General features: G+C 29.7%; 1 protein-coding gene across 4 annotated transcripts in view; it reads right to left on the bottom strand.

Annotated features, from left to right (window-relative positions):
• gro (TLE family member transcriptional corepressor groucho) overlaps nt 1–20,252 on the bottom strand; it is a 104,097-nt gene that overhangs the window by 16,777 nt on the left and 67,068 nt on the right. For all 4 annotated transcript variants that reach the window (XM_070647388.1, XM_070647391.1, XM_070647390.1 and 1 more), the window contains exons 3-4: nt 18,133–18,196; nt 6,559–6,603 (exon numbers count right to left, since the gene is read on the bottom strand). In XM_070647388.1, the coding sequence (XP_070503489.1) occupies nt 6,559–6,603; nt 18,133–18,196 (109 nt within the window). The remainder of the gene's footprint in view (nt 1–6,558; nt 6,604–18,132; nt 18,197–20,252) is intronic.

Genomic DNA, 20,252 nt, shown 5'->3' with positions numbered 1-20,252 from the left:
TTCATTACCAAACAATAACTTAATGAAAAAGAAGAAAAGGAGTAGGAATCGAATTAATGTTTTGTGTGGTTACGATAACCCAAAAATCCAATTTTCCCTGGAATTTATGTGGAATGGGGCTAAATATTTTCCCATCTCCTCTTCGATTATATTCTTTTGTTAACTTTATGAGTAAAAAAGGGAATGAAAATGTATGGAACCAACATGATTTGCCTTGCTCAATTTTCATTCTTTCTTTTTTATTGTTTTCCCTTGAAGCTTATTTCTTGATCCTTCCGAAAGGAAATGTGTATGTTATAAAAAAAGAAAGAAAAATTGAGAACACATAAACATCCTTCGAAAAGTGTCTTTCAATATATGTAAGCATGTAAGGCATATAGTAAGAAGACACAATGACATATACATTACTAGCAGATTGTATACCCCACTTTCAAATATATGTATATATTGAATATATTTACAGAATAAACAGAAGCAGAAAAACTTTTATATATGTGGATGATGATACAAGCAGTACAATAACCCATTACTGTTATCCGATGAAGAAGAGCATACACATAACTATTGAATAGCTTAAACAAAATTTCAAGCAAATATTGAGCTTTGAATCCTCCCTCCATGATACACATTCTCGTATATACAAATAAACATTGTATTTTGTATTATGTCATCATCATAGATGATTTCTGTTTTCTTTTACTGAGGGTATGTTCACTCGATTTTTTTTTTCTGTATTCTTCTTCATCATGTCAATAATGTCGATTTCGATACATGAAAAATCCAAATCGAATTGACTGCAGCAAATGTGTTGTAGATACACACATATACGAAAATATACTTCTGGTGTGAGTTGAACATATAACAGCACAAAAAAAATTCATCGAAAAACATTTTCTCGGATTTTCTTATTCTTTATTCGTTTTATTTTATTTTCATTCTCTACCAAGCAACCCACCACCTAATCTCCTTCCACATTTCAATGCTCTCTCTATCTTTCTTTCTCGCAATTCAGTTACGGATCACTCAACATGAAATGATCGAAATGTGCTTCTTTTCTTTTTATTTAATCGACAAATATAAAGGCAAATATCAGCACAATAAAGTGTGATGGAAAAAGATTGTGGGTTGAAATCGAAAAAAAGAATATTGTGGAGAAGGAGAAATGAAAAGTGGTTGGAATGAGACGGGCTTTATTATATTCAACTACAAATATCAAAACGACACTAAGGGAAAATGCTTTGCCTTTGTTTGCATGTTGTCATTTCAATAGATTTTCATGTTTTTCCATTAATCATTGCTTCTCGTCATTCATGAAAATGTCTTTATACGCTCCGACTCTCTTTTGAATATATATTTCATGGAATCGATTGTAGAGTAAATCAAACAGATTTCTATTCGAATTAATAATTTGAATTTGACATGAAAGAAAAACTTTTTTAGTTAGCTGCTCTGGATAGAAGTAGTTTACTTTAAAATCGATTTTAATGATCATCAAATTTAATTGCCAAATTAAGTAGTTTAATTAACTTTAACTCAGAATCAATTATTTATCAATTAATAAAACATGATAAAACTCAATTACAGGCAAAAGGAAGAATCAAAGCTTGTTTTCTGCAACCCTTCTCGGCAACAATCTAAAATAAAATTCAATTTCCCAAATACAAGAGCAAATGCAGTGATAAAAATTCATCGTGAAATAAATTGGCAGTATCGTTAGTTAAGTGCCATAGAATGAAAAGGAGAACTCCTTGAACTAAATACAATAAAAAAGCAGTAAGTAGCATAGCAAACAATTTTTCCTTCAATGGAGATTGTAAATAAATGGTAAGCAATTTAATTTTATAATTTTTATTGTTATAGCAAATTTTCATGTCTCTCCTCTCTTACTGCAAGCAATTTTCTTTCCATCCCCTCAATATATTTATTTTTAACAATCATTCATTGTCGTCTCATGAGACTGTGATTCACAATAATGGAATGAAAGAAGAATGAAATTCTCAAGTGCCGATTATCGCTTGTTCATTCAAGGGCTTCACATTTTACGGTATGTAAGTAAATGTAGATATATGGATACATACATATATTCCAATAAACCATCAGTTCGAGAGATGAACATCACATTCATTCAACCCCTGATCTTGAAAATGTAATTTCGACGATATCTTTTCTTGTCGAATATGTGTATGTATGTATGTTCGCTATAATATAAAAACATGTAAAGCCATCAGAAAACGATATATTGTAAGTAAAATAGAGACGAGCTAGAGTATGGGAAACGACAAAAGAATATACACACGGATATATCATGATGATGGCAGAAAGAAGTGAAAAAAAAGAAGGAAGCCGCCCCTATATTAAACCATACATAGCAGGCACAAATTCCCTTAAGTCACATCTCATTTAATTCAACTTATTGCTTTATTTTCACATTTTTCTTGATTCCTTTTTGCTTCTTCCCTTCTTTTTTTCCGCAAATACAACTTTTTTCAAACTTCTTATTTCTTTTTTTTTCCCTTACTCTGCCTTCTCACCCACTAACTAAGTATATATAAATACAAGTTGTATACTTGCAACCCTCAGCAAGAAAAAAAAAGAAAAAACATTTTTTTTTCCTTCTTATTATTTCCTCTTTCCGATCAGAGAAAAAACTCATGCCAAGGAATGAAAGAGTTTTTCTTCCTTTTTATGGATGGGGGGTGAAAAACCTTTTTTCATGCTCTATACACTTTTATCGTGTTTCACCCTTATAAATAAATAATTTTCCAACATTTTGGCTGTTGTCTACTCTGTCAGAAGCTGTTAAGGGTCGCAAATTTCTTCTTTCTATCTTACTTCCTTTAACATGTTTGCTCTCATTCCATAATAATACTATAATCGTTCAGTACGTATATATGTGTATTATTCGTGCGTAGTTTACATTTAGGTTGAACAGTAAAGACTTTTATTTGTTAGTTCGTCTTGAATGTATAAAAAAAGGAGACCATAATATTCCGATGTTAGATGTCACACGGAAAATTGTGTAATTTATATGATTTCTTACTACCACAAAAAGTAACCCTCACTGCTCATTTCATTTCACTTCTTTTCTTTATGCTGTCGTCGTTTTACGCCAAGCAATTTCCCTCACTCAAGGACATGAATTTTCCCTCTTCATTTTTCTTCTACTTCATTTTCTTATTTCAGTCATATTAAGGTAAAACATAGAAAGAATAAAAATATTCTTGTTCAGGCATTTTCATCACACAAATTTTCCATGCCTTACACCACATTTTGCTTCATCAAATGAGATAATAGACAGGTATAAAAATAAGAGCTTTTTTTTCTTATGAAAAAAGTTTGTGGAAGGAGACAAGAAAGATGAAAATGAAAAAAATAAATTTAATGGAGAGTGAGTTGAGGAAATATTTATATCTTTTCTTGTGTGTATTATACAATTTGCACAAGAATTTCGAAAAAGATTAATGAAAAATTATAACAATTACACATTTATTATTCATGAATGATAAGCAGTGATGTTATTTCTAAAAATTAAGGACATATATTACAAAAAATTTAGTGCCTTTTCAAATTCATTGTAAAGTGAAATTGTGTTGTATAATCAAGGTTTTACTAAATGACTTTTTTAACATCATTTTTTTCTCTGTCTAGAACTTTGAGGAATGAGTAGAAAAGAAAATAAGTTCTGTTCAGCAGTTCTTTGCCTTTTTACCGCTTCCATCTTACGAAAAGATTATATTTTGAGGGTAAGGAAAGTAAGTAAGTAAAAAGCAAAAGAAGATACCGAAGAGAAAAAAATAAAATAAATAAATAAACGAGGTTGGGAATTAAGAGCATCAGAATCATGAACAAGAATAAGAGGAGGAGAGAAGAAAAGGTGATTTTCATCCATCGTATCGTCGTAAGAAAACAGAAGAATGAAGAAAAAAAAGTAAAAAGATATAAAACAACATAAATTTTTCCTCCGATGGAAATGGATGAGATTATAAATATTAAAAGAGCTCGAGAGTTACAGCCATAAAGTGAGTGAAAGGAAGGAAAAGTTTGGAATGGGAAGCGGCAACATAAACATCAACAGTAGCAAATCTCTATATACATAAGTATAAGGCAGGCGAACAAAGTGTGGGTGGTTGTGGAAAATCAAATTTACATGCTTCGATGGTGCTATGATACCGCAAAAATGGAAATTTGATTTATGGATGTGAAAATTTTCTTTTTTCCTCTTTTTACTTTTCTTTTCCTTTTGTATGTGAGTGTATGAGTGCTCAATTTATAACATTAAAAATAACAAAAAAAATATGAAGGGAAGAATCACATTCACCTTTTGTTAAGGTGACAATCGGCGTGTTTTTACAAAGAACAGTTTCATATTTTCGACAATTTTTTCAAACAAGCTTGAATATATTTTTTAAATACTGAAATTTAATTTAATAAATCTATAATAACGAAAATTAAAAAAAGAGCTTTATATTGTATTTTTGCCTCCTCTGTGCTTCCTGTCTATCTGATGTCTATTCATTCACTCAATACGGCAATGTTAATTTTCACACTGTTTAAATCTCGTTAAAGTCAAGCACAGCAAAGAAATTTGAATATACACATGAAAAACGTATATTTATGACGACAAAGTTTTTTTATTCCTTTGTGTATTCTCGTTTTTTATCCCCAGAACTGCATACAAATAAAAATGTTGTTGGTGTCACGTTAGTGAAAAATGAAAAGTATTTTTTTTTATTTTCGCTCTTTTATTCCATGCATTTTCATTCTATTTGTGGAATATTTTCACATCAAACATGTATCAACACATATATATGTACATAAAAAAGGGTACAGAATGTCACATTCAGCTATACATTAAAACTGCTTCGAATGCGAATCATAATATAAAAAGAGTCAAGTTAAAAAAATCATCAAATATTAATCTGTCGTATCGTGATGTTATTGTTATTGCTCTTACCTTTAATAAGAGCAATAATACAAAAGCAAGCATTGCATTGGCATGAATAAAAAACGTCGGTAACTTTTTTTGTCATAAAAAATATGACATTGGCATAGAGAGAATGAGTATGAGAAATAAAAAGGAGTAAAGAGGCACAATATTTTGTTGAGTATATAGTGCACACGCAGAGTGAAAAGAATTTTTTTGACTAGGAATGACAAAGGAACATTGATGGCTCATCCATATATGTGTTCGAGTGCAAATATTCGTCCCTCTGAGGATTTTTCATGTTTTATTTTTGAGATGGAAATAAAAAAAAATATGCAGAAATAAAAATAATTTAAAGTTTTCCTTTTCATCGTGCAAAATTTAACCGAAAATTTGACAGAAAAAATATTTCTTGAATGTGTTGCAAGTCCTGGTTTTTTTCCTGGTGACTGTTGAAGTCATAATAAATTCACATTCCGAAATTCATATGAAAAAAAAAACAAGAGGAAGGAAAAATTTTCTCTCATGTACAGCTTAAAAAATTCATTCATGCAAAGCAATATATGTGTGTATACGAAATAAAAAAAAAAAAGTATAAACGTAAGCTCAAAATTTGCATAAAAATTGCCATCACAGCCTGCTAAAAAATTCGTTCATTTTGCATACGAAAAGAGCACAGAAAAGTGAATTGGTATTAGCATTCAAATATAAAGTTTCTGATTTTCAATAGTTTTTACTTCTTGCACTGCTGTTTTTAACTGATATTATGAAAATAAAATGCATGATTCTTTTGACTTCAATTTAAAATTCTAATCAATTATTAATTAATATTTGTTATCAATGGCCTCTTTTAGATTCATCTACAAAATTAGACTTACAATTTTCTTTATTGTATCTTAAGTGGGAAACAAAATATATCATGATACTCCATAACTTGATAAAACTAATATGACAAACCCAATTCACTCATCATACACCTTTACATGTATCTGCAAAAATATAATTCGAAACGATATTTCTATGACAAATATTCGATTTTACCATTTTTGAATTTTTCAGTAAGCTATCATAAAAAAAAAAAAACATTGATAGAAAATATTTGTCTTTATTTATATTGGCTTTTATGTAGATGGATGTGAACACTTTTTGACGTAAAATAAAATAAAATTGGGATGTGATCATAGAGTCGACAACTCAAAACTATGAGATAATTTTTCAATTTTATTTTTGTAAAGAAAATTTAAAAATTGTTATGTTTTTAATAATATCAAGAATCGAAGGGAACGGGAAAGGATATATAGTGAAAAATAAATATACAGATAGAACATTGAACAAAAGCAAAAAGGGATATTCAACGAGTTTTCGGACAATAATGTTTGCATTTTTCTGTCGGCAAACATTACAACGAGCTGCGATGGTCGAATAGGAGTTTAATTTAATTCCCACATGAATGAGAACATCACGTAATGTTAGCTTGTTTAACACAGGCTTTCCATTTCCTCTTTATTGCACTTCTCAAATACTTTTGCCTCTTTCTTTATTTAAGCCCTTTAATTTTCATTCAGCGCACAGATTAAATAATTGAACATTTCCACTTATGTACAGTTACATATATGTATATTTTTTTTACTCACCTGTTTGTGCATTTCTACATTTAATCCATATGACATTTCATAATACTGTAAAGAAAAAAGAAAAGGTAGAGATGAGTAAATTATTCATCATGTGAATCGTTCGACAAGCGAGCGTGAGGATAGTAAAATATTTACATTCACTTAAGCGTATAGTTCATAAAACGGTAAAATGCAAAATGTACATACACATCCCCGGTTTATAACTTACATGCAAGCAAATAACCATCTGCTTGATTTTTTTTTTGTTCATTTCTTTATACAACCCTTAAAAATTTAAAGTTTTTATCACTCTTCATTTTGCCTTGATAGAAATCATTTAATTTTCCTACAACTTTTTTTCTCTCTTCCGTTTTTGATTGACACGGTAATTGCAGAATGAAATACATGCAATACCACTGAGAGAGAGGGTGAGGTAGTGGTAGCAATATTAAGCCACTGCCGCTATATGTCTATAACGTTTATTTATTTACTCTTTTTAAAATAAATGATATAAAGCAAACGATAAGCGGCTTTAGTACCGAAAAATTATAGCCAATTAAAATTCAATTCCCAATTGCATTGCATGCACGAGTGTGTACATGGATGTATAATCATGTCTCTTTCACTCTATTGCTTTTTATTATTTTCAGAATCGGAGAAATCTTCTGGGAACCGACACACAAAATGACATTATCAACAATACAATTTAATCCCAATCCCACATACCACTTATAGCTTCTCTCATACCAATTATTCTATATTTTCGTTTTTCTTTCCACTCAGCATTCCTCCTCATCCTTTGCTACAATTGAAAACCATATAAACATTTTCAATGATATTTTCCCATTTTTATTTTATTATTATTTTATGTGAGCATTTTTGTTGTTTACCGCTGCTGCTCGATACATATAAAAAAAAATTCAAATCCTCTCACCCTCTTCCCCACTTCATCGCATCATTGTTGTTTCATTTTATTATTGTATTTACCAATGCCCGCACACTGTTTTTTATGTATTCAATATCATTTGATTATTATTGTTGTATGACTCTATGCTCTCAAAAGCTCACCCTCTCATTATTTTATTTCATTTTCTATGCATGTACATTCTCATCTTTTTATCACAATTGTAGATTGTATTGTATTGTTATGTTATTTAAAAATCAAGGGTTGAGGAGCACGAGAGGGTGGAAAAAATAATAATATTTTGTTGCGAACGAGTGTGAATACATATCTCGATTTAACATATTTGAGGAAGGGATTCGAAAGAAGTCGAATGAATGGAAAAAAAATATTTGTTCAATTTTTGATCACGTGCTATTGTTTTTGTTGTTGATGCCCTATACTTAAATAGCATGGCAATAATTCACCCTCATTTCGAGTGCTTTTTAATTTTCTGTGAAGTCAACTGGCATGTTTTATCGTGGCATCATGTTATTAAATCTAATTTGTGCCACCCTTCATTCACAGAGCAGTGTTCATTTATTATTCTGTTATGTTATATTATTTTGTAGTGTTTCATTCGTTTAATTCATAGCACATAGTATCGAGAGAGAAAGAGAGAGAGAGAGAAAATAGGAAGGAGGAAAAAGTTTTCCACTGATTATTATTATGATGATGATAATGTTGTTGATTATAGGGTTGGAACGTAGAGGGTGAGAAAAATGTCTGTGCTTCATTAAAATACTTAATTTTCATAGAATTATTTAATCATCTCGCGGAAAAATATTTTCAAATTAAATAAATCTTTTTTGCATCTCCTACTGTTGTTTGAGAGCTTTATAATAAACAAGCGTATGAATTAGTGGGAGAAAATTATATGAAAAATGTTTTGTGTTCATAAATTTTGAAAACATGAAAATGCATATATAAAATTAATTATAAGAGCACCTAATATTTTGATGAATTTATTTACCCACACTTGTACAAAACTTCATCTTCTCGACAATCATCGACTGCTGTTTATTGCTGTTTTGCTATTTCTATTATTTATGTTTGTCATGCACTCAAAAATGCTCAATATTACTAATATATGCATACAAGTCATGTGCACAACGATACACATCCATATAAGCATTTTATTTCGACTTGAAAACGATTTCATGATAATTTTCTACCACTTTATTTAATTGCTTTGCTCTTTTCCTCACTCAAACATATATTAGTGCATGTCCTTCGAAGTCTTTTAAAACCAAAAATAATTTTTTTATAATTAAGTTAGATATTTTAATTTTAATTATATACAAAACTATTGTTCGACAAAAGCTAAGTTTTTTGCTTTGTATAAAAGGAAATTAAGCTTCTGTCACGAAAATGGAATTCTGGTTTGCTAAAATATTTTTTTATAAAACAAATATGGAAACATTAAATAATTTGCATTAGAAAGGTAGTCTTTTGTGTACACATGCATAAAAATAATTTGCACACTTATACAAGTTCCTGCTACTGTTTATAGCATTTCAAATTTCATCAGTTCTTCTGGGACAAAAGTTTTGGGACACATTCATTACGTTTCTTGGTTATTGTAATGTTGCAATTTGGATAATATCTCATAAAGTTTAAAATCTTGATATCCTAATAAAAGACTTAGAATTATATTTTCCTTCATGCTCAACGGAAGTATGGTACTAGTAGTAAATAAAATTGAAATATAACGTTGAGAAAAATGGAAATGCAAATAAAATTGCATGTTTCATGCAATCGATATCCATTTCTTTACCTCTCCATACATATTCTATTCTCCACCACTCAAAGATAAGCGAAATAGTGGCTTTTATAGCTGAACATATAAGAGACACATGGACAAATGGTTTTCATCATCCTCGCTCTCGCTCTCAAACCCATTAATTTATTATAAAATCGACGATTGCGGTTGGAAGCGATGGAGAATTGAATGGGAAAATTATATGATAGGAAAAAAAATGTTTTATTTCAACTGACTGCTCATCGCGTACATTAGGGAGACATTGGAATGAGTGTAAAAAACCACAAAGCACATTACAGTTTAATCGAAAGTACAATACGATAATAATAATAAAAAAGTTTGGTGTGTACACACTCATGTGCTTCATGTTGTTTGAAATTCCGCACTCATTTTACCGCACTACAAAATGAGTTGTACTTTGCGTGGTACCATATCAAAAAATTATAGGATGGGATATTGGTAGGTAGGCAGGCAAAAAACGCACATGAATGAAGAACGAGTCGAAATTATTATAACTGAATGAGATACGATAAAAAGGGCTGGTGAGCAGGAGTGTGGGGAAAGTTGAACAGGAAAAAACAGTTGTTATTATCGATAAAGCAAAATGTGAGCGGCGGAGAGAAGAAGTATGAGAGAGGGAAAATTGTGTGGCGGTGGTAAGAGAACTTTAATGAATGTAAAGTGTAACAATATAATCATGTTATTGAAATTGAAACATGAGCAACAGTTCATTATTTGATAATTTAATCGGCATTTGGATACGAACGAGAAGTTGATGTCTATTGGCGGTGGGGTTTTGATTAAATGAATTTAAATGGATAGGGACGGTGGAATGAGTTTCGATTATAACACGAGTCTAATAATAATATAAATATGTATACGATATAATATGATTGATGGAATGCTATAGAAAATTTTGTAAACATAAATTTTTATTTATTTATTTTTTTAAATAATTAGACCAATTTTTCGAACGTTTAGAATAGGATTTGGAATCAATAAATTTTCATTCATTAGGTGAAATAATGTAACAAGATAAATGGAAATTTCAAAAAATTCTATTTAATTAACTACAATTTCCAAACCTCATCATCATCATCGTCATTATTATCATTTCAATTTTCCTCCTTTTTTCCACCCTTTCTCCCAACATGATTTGCTTATTCTCGCTTTTCTTTGCTGTTAATTAATCACTCAGCGTTTAACAATTTTCACCCTTCAACAGCAACAATGTTACTAGAAAGAACTTTTTCCTTCTTTTCACGAAAAGGTTAAAAAAGTCCTCTTTATATGTACAGAGTCTTAAGCGCATTTTTTGTAAATTTCGCTCCATTGCGATTTGCATGATGAGTACTTTTAATGTCTGTGATAGATGTTTGGTTTCAATTGGAAATCTTTAATAGATATAAACAAAATTATGTGATTTTTCATAACCGCTTTTAGAAGAGGATAGAAAGATTTTCCTTCTGTTAACTCAAATTAAGAACAGGAAAAGAGGAAAAAAAAATCATTTAAAAGAAAATCAGTTGGAGGCAGTTGGAAGGAAAAAATTATTTTAATTTTTTTGCTTTTTCATTCTATTACTGTATATTCAAACATCATCATCATCATCTCTACTACTTACTTCCGACAGAAGCGAAACGAGAGAAAATAAAAAAGGAGAAAGAGAGTAAAGAAGCAAAAATCATAGAAAGAACAACAACGACCGTGGATTATAAGAGTAAGAGGAAAAGTTTACAGAAAGACTGACGAGATGAATAAGTAAATATTTGATGAAAGCATCAGGCGCCCCTATTTTGTGTATCTTTGCTGTAAAGAATAACTGAATTTTTCTTTTTTCTTTTTATGAAGGAGAAGAAGACAGAAAATTATCTCTCACTCAATTCTGGTTGTATGTTCAAAAAATAAAATTTCCTGAAAAGCAAATACAAACGACAAAGATAATTTCATTGTTGCAAATATGAAGTGGATGGAGAAGGAAGTGAATATACCCCCTATATCATGAAAAGTGTTAAACATACATTATGTGACATGTATGATGTAAAATGTCGAAAGATATTCTTACATATTATATTTTACAATATATAAATTTTGTAGTGTCAAATATGCGCTATGAGCATACAAAAGATGCTTACCGTACATTCATACATATATCTGAACAGAGAAAAAAAAGCATATTTCATCGTTACAAAAAAATAAGAGGATTTTATTTGATATATATAGAAACTTATATTTTTATATGGAAAGATGTACATGCTTACAAACCGCCCTCCTCATCATCACGGAAAGACATCAAAATGAAATTTTCCATGCTTAACGTGTATAAGAGAAAACGAGAAGTAAGAGAGACAAGGCACTAGATCTTTATTTCATTCATATGAGAGGAAAACATTATAAAAATGTTCCAGGAGCGTTCAAGGAAAGAAAAACTCATCGTCATCTACAGACTCGTACATATTCAACTCCAGGTCTGACTTGAAAAAAGAGTCTTCATTGCACACATAAAAAATTAGATTTCTCATAACATGAAATATACACAAGACATCTTCTTCATGTTCGTCTCTTTATGCTTCCTCAATATTAAATAAATATGAATGAAATGAAAAAGTTTGACAAGTTAGAAATGCTGTTAAAAACGAGATGCTTTAAGGTAATAAAAATTAATTTTTCACTTAGACTTTATTTTGTGCACTCTTGCATTTCTTGATATGATCTGTTATTAATAATATTTTAAATTTTAGGTAATATCTTTATATAGGTCAATTGTCATTTTGAAATTCCACATTTTAAAATTTAACGGAGGAATAGAAGCACGAATAAAACTAATTCAATCTGTAGAAGAAGAACTCTTTAAACTTTTTTTATAAATTGTTTTACAAAAAAGGAGCTTTTTTCCTATTAATGAATTGTGGATTCCTTTACTTTGCATTGAAAAGGTGGTCAAAACATCCAGTTGCCAAATGTAGGTAACCCATAAAAATCCTAAATACTTATTTACTGATTACTAGATAACTTTTACCATATAAGAACTGTAGAAAAAGTCTATAGCAAAATATTTCGTCGGTATCAAGTCACAAAATTTTATAAATATGACTAAAGTTAAGTGGTTTTAATACGAATATGAACAACAATTTCAAACAATCTTCTTTTTATACTTGTTTTGTTATATCTACTGCTTTTCATACATTTTTCCACACCCACAAAGCTTTTATGTTCATCGTTTCTCATACCTCAATAAATGTTTAATTCAACAACATCATGGATGGCACTTTTTTACTCCTATAACATCAACATCATTCTGTATTATTCTTTTTCAGTGCTTTTAGCTTTTCTTCTTCATATCTCGTCCTGTGTTCTCCTACATCGTGAATATGTATACATACAGAAAAAACACAAAGCAATGCTGTTATAAGCATAAAAGAGAGGAAAATGGTGATGCCTGATGTGATATGTGTACCGAATAATAATAAAAGCGATACATGTGCATACCATACAATACAAAGTTCTCGCTTCTCATACCACTTGCTCCATTATTCCATGTTTCAGGCATTATTTAATCGAGAAGGGTTTTTTCGGTGAATTTTCTTTCGCTTCCTCACTCTTTTTCTGTACTTTCATCATCATAGTCGTTGGTGTTGTTTTCGTGAACATGCTATAGTACATCAGTATACAAAGAGCAGTTTTTATGCCATTCGGATGGTGTTTTTCATGCCATCATCATCGAATAAGAGAAATGATGTTATTCCTGAACTCACATTATTGCTTATATTATTGTTCATTCGCGTACATTTCACCTTTTTTTTCACAAACCCATTCTACTTCTCTCCTTCCGCTTGTTTATTTTTCTTTTGTGTTTGTTGAACAAAAGAGAAAAATATGATTTACGAAGCATCAGAACTCACACGCTATGTATAGATATTGTGATACATATTGTATTTTTTGGGGAAAATAAAAAGATGAGAACAGATTTTTTCCTTAACTTCCACTTTATTTTTTAACGTTTATTTTTTTTATCCCAGTTTGAGGATTTATTTCATGTCAGGGTGATAATGTCGATAGTGTTACAAGTATTATTTTTGTAATAATTCCGTGATATTTTTAATAATTAATTTTAATCTTTTTTATGAGTCTCTCGAATCCTTTAATTTCTTCACAAAACAATCTAGGCATTTTCTAAACAAAGAGCAGTCAAGCACTTGTATCTATCATCATAATCATTGAGATAATGTAACTGCGAATTTAATAAGTGAAAAAAACCTACTCAGTAATAAACAGATATTTAGTCATGATACATTTCCCTTTACTCCTTAGTACAATATCAAAATAAAGGAAATGCGAAAGACGGAAAATGGCAGTTAAAGTGGAAGAAGTAAGTAATAAAATTATAAATGAGATGGAACAATTGTGAAAAGTATAAAAGAATGCTCAAAATGATAATGATGCTCTATGCTCTTAGATTTTCAACAATTTCAGAACAACTCAACCCTCATTTGTTGATTAATGTTTTTATGATATTTCATATTTCTGTATACATTTCTGATGCCATTTAATCAAGTGGCTCAGTTGGAAAAATAAATGGTTTCGGAAAATGAACAAATGAAAGAGGAGGAAGAAGAAGAAAGGCTGTAAAAACCAGTCGTTAACATAAATTTAACAAAAGAATGAAAATCTATTTTGAATCCATTTTTCCATTGTAAACCTCCATGATTACGGACGGTTTCTATGTTGAAATAAAAAAAAAATATTGCTAAAATGAAATAATAAACTAAAATAGTTAAAATGAAGCTCATAGCAAAATTGTAAGTATTTACTCTATATATCTTGTCTATGCTTAGTGGGGTTTTATTCTAGTTCCTAATAATTATTGTATGTTTATGACTATGAATACAAAAAAACATCATGAAATATACTTCCTTACCACAATCACCTCATTCTATTTAACCTCATTCATTCATCCCCACACTTGTTCATTGAGTTTTATTTTCAGACTCATGGAATACAATGTTTTAAGAGAAATTCCTTACATTCATTTTATAATGAAAATATTTTCCGCACACATGAATGTGCACATACAGGAAGATTGTGAAAATTTAGAGATTTTATTATTCATGTTGATGCCTCTAACTATTTTTCCACCTATTGTTGTCACTCACACTAAGCATTGCTCCCCCAACTCACATATATACACAATCATTTTATATCATATTCAAATCTTTTATTCAGTAAAAATTTGTGAACTAAAGTGAAGCTCAAAATTATTTCAAAATATATTGCTATGCAACAAACATTTTCACAAGGCAAAATTTTGGAAATGAATATTGTGTGTGTATGTGTGTGGTTGTGACTATGTATATGATGAGAGATAGAGATAGAATTTAGAAAATGAAAATAATACACACAATTTTCCACTTATGCCACAAAATAGAAAACTAAATTTCTTTTTGGGGAGGTTAGCATGATGCTCATCTCCGTAATACCTAGGAGAAATAAACATATTTTCGAGTTTATTGTGTGTGTATATGCTTGTACCTTTATGCAGCCATAGATATGAAAATTCAGAGTTTTTGAGAATTATAGAGATAGAAATAGAATAATTGTATGAGAATTGAATAGAATGAGATATAAGGGAAGAGTTAAAATGTACACAATATAAAGTGTATTTATATTATATGATGAACCTTACCACATACAATTTCATGAACTATATAGCATAGAAAGTACACATATGATGCCTTTTTAAATTTGCATAAATACGAGATATTTTAGCATGTATCACACATTTGGAAAACTTTCTTACTAATCTTTTTCTATTCTAATAAGTGGATTCGATTGATATCAATTTACAATGTTTATATGGAGTTTTTTGATGCACGAAAGTGCAATGTTATGGAAATAGAAGAGATCGTTTTAAAAGGAAAGAGAACTTATTTCTTGGAAAAAGTTTATATGGCTTAGTAAACTTGTCAGTTACTACATTTTGAATGAACCTTGAACAACAACAACATTAAATACCAATTTGTACAAAAGCTATCGTCTGGTTGACAAAACTAGTTTTTAGAAAAATTAGATTTTCAAAAGACCTAAAATCCTAATCTATTTACCATCATTCAACATCAAATTTTTGCTCTAAAAAAGGGAAAACTCAAATAATAAAACCTTGGTTTTCATGATCAACTTTGAGTTCACCACATCAACCAATACGAAATAGAAATAATATCAACAGTAGTAATGGTAATAGTTGTATCTTGAAAATTGCTACCATCTCGAAAATAAAAATTGTGGTTTGTAAGGTTTTGCAAAAAGATTAAATAGTATCATAGAAAATTAATACCTTGACATATCATATCGTATCATTCTGAAATGTGCTTAGAAAGCATAAAAGCATTAAAATGACTTTGGAAATTTTTCTCGACAACATTTCAATAATAACTTTTCTTCTCATCTCATATTCATTCTATTTACCGTTGTTATCAGATAATTATGCTATTCACCTCAAATAACTTAAGTAGTAGAAGCATATGAAGAAGAGTAAAATAGCTCTCAGAAGCAAATGCAAAACTATGAAAGCATCTACACAAAAACTGTGCAATGGAAAATTTTCGTGTGGTTAAATGTTGAGAAACTTTTTGTTTTAAGGATGAGAGAAATAATTGGGGGTTGTCGGGCTAAAGTAATTTTCTAACGTGTATCATGCTTCCAAAAACAATTGAAACTTAACAAACTGCTTTTTTGCTCTGCTTTTTTGCTCTGCTTTTTGTGTTCACATAATTTTGGTTTTATTCATTTCTATACAAAAATGTCTACTCCGCTCACTTTCTCTCATTTATGGCATTTGTATTATACCAGATTCTCATGTCGAGCAACTGTGAAATGTGGAAAATTGAGGGTGGCTTTTCGTATGTGTGTATGGGTTATGAGGCATTTGATTGTTATTACTGTTGCATGTAGTATGAGGTGCAAAATCATTTAGAGATGTTCCTTTTATGTTACCACTTACTCATCCACATATCCCCCTTTTTGTTCCTGTACTTTTCCACAGAGTATTAAATACAAATTTGTGTACGAAAATTAAGTGAGTAAAGTACTTCTAAACTTTTCCCTTTTTAGTATGAGTTATGGGAATTCACTTCATTACCATTTCTAATGGTATATAGATTTCAATTCCGTATCTGCATTTCTTCTTTAAACAGTTCTACAATTAATGAATAAGTAAGTTATTTCAAGAGATTGAAATTGCCAAAAGAAATTTAAGAAAATTGGAGACATCATATAAATATGTTGGAGTTTACAAACAGAAAAGATAAATTCCATATCATTCAATATTTGATATCGTTAAAGAAAACCACAAATGAGAAAGAAAAAACAGATATGTATATGCAGAAAAATCCAATTTTCTATAAAAGAAATAAAAATCCTGAATAGAAAGCAAAATGTGAAAAAAATTGCAGTATTGGCAATGGATATATGGACGTATATGAAAAGTGGCTAAAGGGTAGATTTTGAGTATGAGTATTGTTTGGTTTGCCACAATTTCCACATTATATTGCATTTTACATGCCATTGCACCATCTATTGCCTTCTGTTTTCCACTTTCACACTAGTATAAGCAATACCACATATATGTGTACAAAACTCCATTTCGATTCTAAGCCACCGTCTCTCCATCAGAATCTCAATTTTCTTTACTGTTAGTTTAAATGCAGATTTATCTTGAAAAAGTATACGAACATTATACATACATAAGCGTATGGATTCAACAACATTGAAAGCAAGGCAACATCATTCGTAACCGAATGGCAGAAATCGAGATTACTTTTCAGTATTATTCAAAGCACATTTAGCCGCTGCTACTATTGCTGTTTCCTCATCCTCCTTCCTCATATCAATGTGTATATAGTAAGAAAGTGAAGAATAGAAAATTGTATAACTACAGTTTCCCAGCGAAATGTTCTCTATGAATGAACTATAAAGTAATCAACTGCACAATGTCGCTTCTGGGCTAAATGCAATGTGCTTTCATCTTTCTATCTATCTAAATTTCCATGCTCTATGCAGTTCTACATTTAACAGCAGTAATATACAAATACTCTATATACAGATATATGAGGGAAAGAAGAGACAGAAGTTGTGCATGCAAATATGTATTCAATGAACACAAATGCAATTACATTTTGATGCTCATATCTTCCTTTTCTGTTTTCTATGAATAAATATATACATGCATATATCACAACCATTTTATTCCTAAGTAAATGTAAATTTTATTATTTCCGCGGAAAATAGATAGCAGAGTAGGAAATGGCGAGAAATAAGTAAAAATAATTATATATGTAGCTCTCACACCTCCACCGATATCATTTATTTGAAAGGATGATACAAACAGTAAATCGTGAGTGGTTTTTCTCTCGAAAAATGTGTATGCTGTATGAGTGTGGAATAAGCAAGATCATCAAATATAAAAAATGTAACAGTGCGGAACGAAAAAACTCCTAAAACAAGCAAATTTTGTAAAATATTTATAATATTTTAGCGCGCATGATTCCAAATGTTATATGCACGTATATTTACATACTATGAATATCAACATTCCATCGCTTTATTTTCCCTCTCTTCATATAGTATGTGTTCTTGTTAGAACGATAATCCTTTATATTTCTTTTTTTATACTCCTGTGAATCATTTCAAATACATTCATCATTCATTTTTATTTACAATAAATGAATGAGTATTTTATGGAGATCAAGTAAATGAACAGGATGAATAACTAACTTAATAATAAAAGCAAATACACTTAGGTTCTATATTGAATTTCAATTTTGAAATTCAGCAATATTTATTTACTTCCTCACTCGCAAACAAATTAGATAATAAATTGCACTAAGTTGGCACTTACCATTACATAATGTCTCTGCATCTCTGTTTTCTCGCTCGCTAATTTTTCACATTCTAATTTTAGTCTGAAAGAAAAAGATTAAATAAGAGAAAATTAATAAAAAGACTAAAAAAGAAAGATAACAAAAAAATTCAATAATCGTTCTCAAGTGGGCACGAATAATGACAAATTGCGCCCACCAAAGTACTTAATCTTCAAATTTCTTTTCCTTCCACCCCTCAGAATAATAAACACAAAAGACGAAGAAGGAATATAAAAGATGGAACAGCACATAATTTGGGATAAAAATTAATCCGGATGGGTAGTCAGCGAGCATTCTAATAAAGTCATAAAGTCCAATTTGATCAAGAACTTTTCTTTCCATCTCACTTTTTTCTGCTTATTTATTATCCCCATAGATAAATTCAAAAAATAAAATGAGAAAAAAGTTGAAAAAGGACAAAATAATTTTTTTTCTTTTCTTCCAACAGCAAAATAATTTATTGAAAACGTGCCATTCATAATCTCTTTCTAGCAGCCAAGATGCCACCACCATAAAAAAAAATTATATATACAACAGAATGAAAATTCTTTTCACAATATTTTTATTCCTTTCTATTTTACCAGCGCATGAACTTCTCTTTTTCACGTTTCACAAGAAAGACGATATTAAGAAAAAATGAATTTGCAAATTTATACTTCTTTTCTTTCACATATAAATGATATTATCATAAAAAATTATAATGTATCGAGTTATAGAGCAGAAACAAAAAATGTGACATATACTTTAACACTTCATGGAACATGGATAAGAAAATGTTTTTAATTCTTTTTGTTTTTTTTTTTAACATTTCGCTGCGTTTGTTAAATGTGTGGAAAAAGTTTAATTTGGTAAACTAAGGAGATAGGAAACTTTACTTGTTAATGCATTGTTGCTTATTTGCATGTTAAAAATTGTACAATGTTGATGACGTTGAAGTGAGAAAAGAACAAAATCTAATAAGATTTTTATCATTAAGTATTTTTAACAGAACTTTTAAATCAATAACATCATCACCTCATTAATGTATTATTATAGCACATAAATCATTATTCATTACTAATCGCTTTCTTGACTTGTCTAACTTGTGAATAATTAATTAAAACAATTAAATAAACTAAAAGTCATGAGGCATATAGAATTATTGCTATTACTACTATTATTATTATCATCATCTTGTATGGTGAGAGAAGAAAAATTAATATACATACGAAGAATGTATGAGGTAATAATAATAATAAACAGTTTTTGCCCATTCATACAGCCTATACTGTGTGCGCTTAGAATTTCCCATATGTTCATTCTCTCATGTATATTCACACACTTTCATAGAAGAAGTTTCTTCTATTAATTTCTTTCTTCTCATTTCATCTTTTATCTTCCCCATACATGTGTGTATTATGTTTTTCATTTTGCATTAACATAACCATTATAAGCTATTAAAATTCCTTAACTCAAAGCGATTACATCTCAACACCCATTCCATTCATTTATTCAATTCATTGCCTCTTATTCTCCCTGTACACACATTCTATACTACAGTAGAAGCAACGAAGGAGCAATAACAACAATGTTGCATACTTTACAATCTCAAATTTTTTATCTTTTCACTCTTTCTCATTCCATCATTTTTCCACCCATACGCCATATGAGTGTAATTGTATAACTGCGAATGCCTCACATTATCTAATTTTCTTAAATCGCATAGCTGTCTTCGGTATTTTGCATACATTGTGTTTTGATTCTTCAATGGAACGCAATATCATATTTTCTGAATGTTTTTATTGTAACATAAATGGAAATAAATTAAGAAATTTTTGGAACCAAACATGTCGATCGATTTATGTTGAAATTTTAAGATCTATCTAAAAAATATGAATCTACATTAGAATCTTGATTAAATTACACATTAAATAAAGTTATACAAAGTTAAACATAGCTAATTTATGACCTGTTTTGAAATGCGCTTCAATCACATCAAGCTATGGAAGCTTGTTATACTGCCTTGATTTTTCGGAATACTACCTTTTACCAAGCGTGTATGAATACACAATTAATGTGATTTTATTAAATAATAAGAAGAAAATGAAGGGGAGAAAAG

The sequence above is a fragment of the Chironomus tepperi genome, unplaced genomic scaffold, assembly GCF_022539635.2.
Source record: "Chironomus tepperi strain 1889 unplaced genomic scaffold, CSIRO-AGI_Ctep_v1 contig_376, whole genome shotgun sequence".
In the NCBI taxonomy this organism is placed as follows: Eukaryota; Metazoa; Arthropoda; class Insecta; order Diptera; family Chironomidae; genus Chironomus; species Chironomus tepperi.
The sequence above is the reverse complement of the archived record's forward strand: the minus strand, read 5'-3'. Positions and strand labels throughout refer to the sequence as shown.